The sequence below is a fragment of the Trypanosoma cruzi genome, genomic scaffold, assembly GCF_000209065.1.
Source record: "Trypanosoma cruzi strain CL Brener 1047053517143 genomic scaffold, whole genome shotgun sequence".
Lineage (NCBI taxonomy): Eukaryota > Euglenozoa > Kinetoplastea > Trypanosomatida > Trypanosomatidae > Trypanosoma > Trypanosoma cruzi.
Genome location: NW_001849481.1, coordinates 72,591 through 74,639, shown reverse-complemented (window position 1 = coordinate 74,639; position 2,049 = coordinate 72,591). Strand labels below are relative to the sequence as shown.

Genomic DNA, 2,049 nt, shown 5'->3' with positions numbered 1-2,049 from the left:
GAAGCCAAGAGAAAATTCGGTGACTTCCTGCTTCGACATCGGGCGGTAGCTCCCCCAAGTATATAATAACAGCAGAAGGTATTAAATCCTCGCGCATCATCCTTAGCAGATTCCGCACCGACGCCGCGTTACACACAATCGCACTGCACTCCGTCTCCCTGAATGCATACGCCAACGCGGCCTCACCCAATGTTGAATACACGGTGCAAGCCACCATGCCCTGTGACCAAATGCCGTAGATAGTCGCTAGCCACTCCCAACGTGTCTCTTCGTAAATGGCGACATTGGCGTTCGGCCGAATACCGAGCTCCGCGAGGCCACGCCCAAACGCCGTAATATATCCCCAAAGCGTGTCAAAATCAATGTAACGGGTTTCAGTCAGGTATGTAATGTCATATGCACGCTCCAGACCGTTTTGATCCTTCAAGACCTCCTTTGAGACGCGCAGTACCGGACGGTACCCAAAGGCGTTGCGACTTCCACCTTCCTCACAGATTTTCTTAAACCTCTGAGGCATATTATCCCCATAGTACCACTCGTGGCAAAGCTTTGCGTGCTCCGCATCGTTTGTGCCAACACGGCGGTAAACAGCCGACATATTCTCTGTTTCCGTTCCTGGCAATGGCTCGTTTTGTGCCCCGTACTGCCATATCCGTTGTATTTTATCGTGGGGAACCATGCGGCGACTGTTCTCTTGATCCATGAGGGAGAAAACGGAATTCTCCAAAAGGTTCGACGCCGTTACCGTGTTCATTTTTTCCTGAGAACCACAGACGGATATTCTTTTTTCTCTTGTTGTTGTTGTTTTTGTTTTTGTTTTTGTTTTTCAAAAGAAAAAAATATACTTCCTTTTATTCCTCTGGGGATATTTCCTTCGCTAGTGTCTTTTTTTTTTTTTGTTTTTTTTTGTTTGGGGGGAGGGAGGGAGGGCAGAAGATGGAAAAAGAAGGTGATGGCACATAACATCAGCTGTGAGCATCCCTTCTCAATGGTTGTGGTGCACCACAAAGAGAGAGAAGAAAAAAAAAAAGAAAAAAAAAAGATATTTCTCGCAGTCTTTTTGTTTCTCTGTTTAATGTGCGGTCGCGGGAATTCCCCCTGTTTTTTTTTTTTCTTTTTTTTTTGTTTTTGTTTTTGTTTTTCCCCTTCATTTCTCCTCCATTCTTTTTTTTTTTTTTTTTTTTTCATGAGTTCACATGTCGTCCTCCACACCCATAAAAATAGGGCCAAACACATCCCCCGCCCGTCATTCCACGGCATGTGTACTTTTGCAAACCCCCCCAAAGAAAATAAAATAAAATAAAAGAAAAGAAAAGAAAAAATATATAAATTTATGTAATTTTTTTTTTTTTTTTTTTTTTTTTTTTTGCCGTCATCGTCTTCCATTCCTCTCGTGACACCGCCAACTCTGTGGACATCCCCCCTCCTCCCTCTCTGTCTCCCTCCCTCCCTTTCCCCGCTTTGGCCCGCACACAATCGCAGGCATTCATGCCCTCCCCCTTTCCCTCCTCACTGAGACGAAAACAGGAAAACAAAACAAAACAAAAAAAAAAAAAAAACAGAAAATAAAAAAGGAACAAAACACCAGTCATACCGGAAAAAAAAAAAAAAAAAGGCACTTCTCCCAGGACTAGTCTGACAAGTCGTTTAACGTCGGCGACTCCCGCCACCACTAACACCACCAGTGAGAGAGAGGGAGAGGAAGAGGCGTTCACGCACAGACAAAAATAAAGACGGGTACGCTCCTGTACACAATTACATACACATCTCAAATATATAAGGCGTGCATGTGCACAAGTGCGTACCGTCCGTTACTTCGTTTCCACTACCAACGTGCGGGTATACACGTGTGCCCAAAGAAGGTGATAAACACTGAAAGTTGCCAGTTCCTTCTCGCTTCTAATAAAGTGGTTTTATTTATTGATTTTATTTGTTTATATTTTTTCCCCCACTTTTGTGTGTGTGTGTGTGTGTGTGTGTGTGTGTGCGTTATTCTGCGGCACTGTGCCTCTTCCCCTTCTGTTCCTCACCTCGCAAGTGGCCCGCACA

General features: G+C 44.5%; 1 protein-coding gene across 1 annotated transcript, besides 9 other annotated features; it reads right to left on the bottom strand.

The window, feature by feature from the left end:
- On the bottom strand, positions 1-754 carry Tc00.1047053511579.9 (fatty acyl CoA syntetase 1, putative; the record flags this gene model as incomplete). The annotated part of the gene is made up of 1 exon (XM_797510.1): positions 1-754. A coding segment is annotated over one exon (754 nt), but the record flags the coding sequence as incomplete, so codon positions are not given.
- Positions 1-2,049: a sequence feature (heterozygous, Esmeraldo-like haplotype).
- Positions 796-827: a microsatellite.
- Positions 1,007-1,041: a sequence feature (T-rich).
- Positions 1,102-1,185: a sequence feature (A-rich).
- Positions 1,283-1,320: a microsatellite.
- Positions 1,340-1,368: a microsatellite.
- Positions 1,419-1,458: a repeat region.
- Positions 1,529-1,582: a sequence feature (T-rich).
- Positions 1,956-1,990: a microsatellite.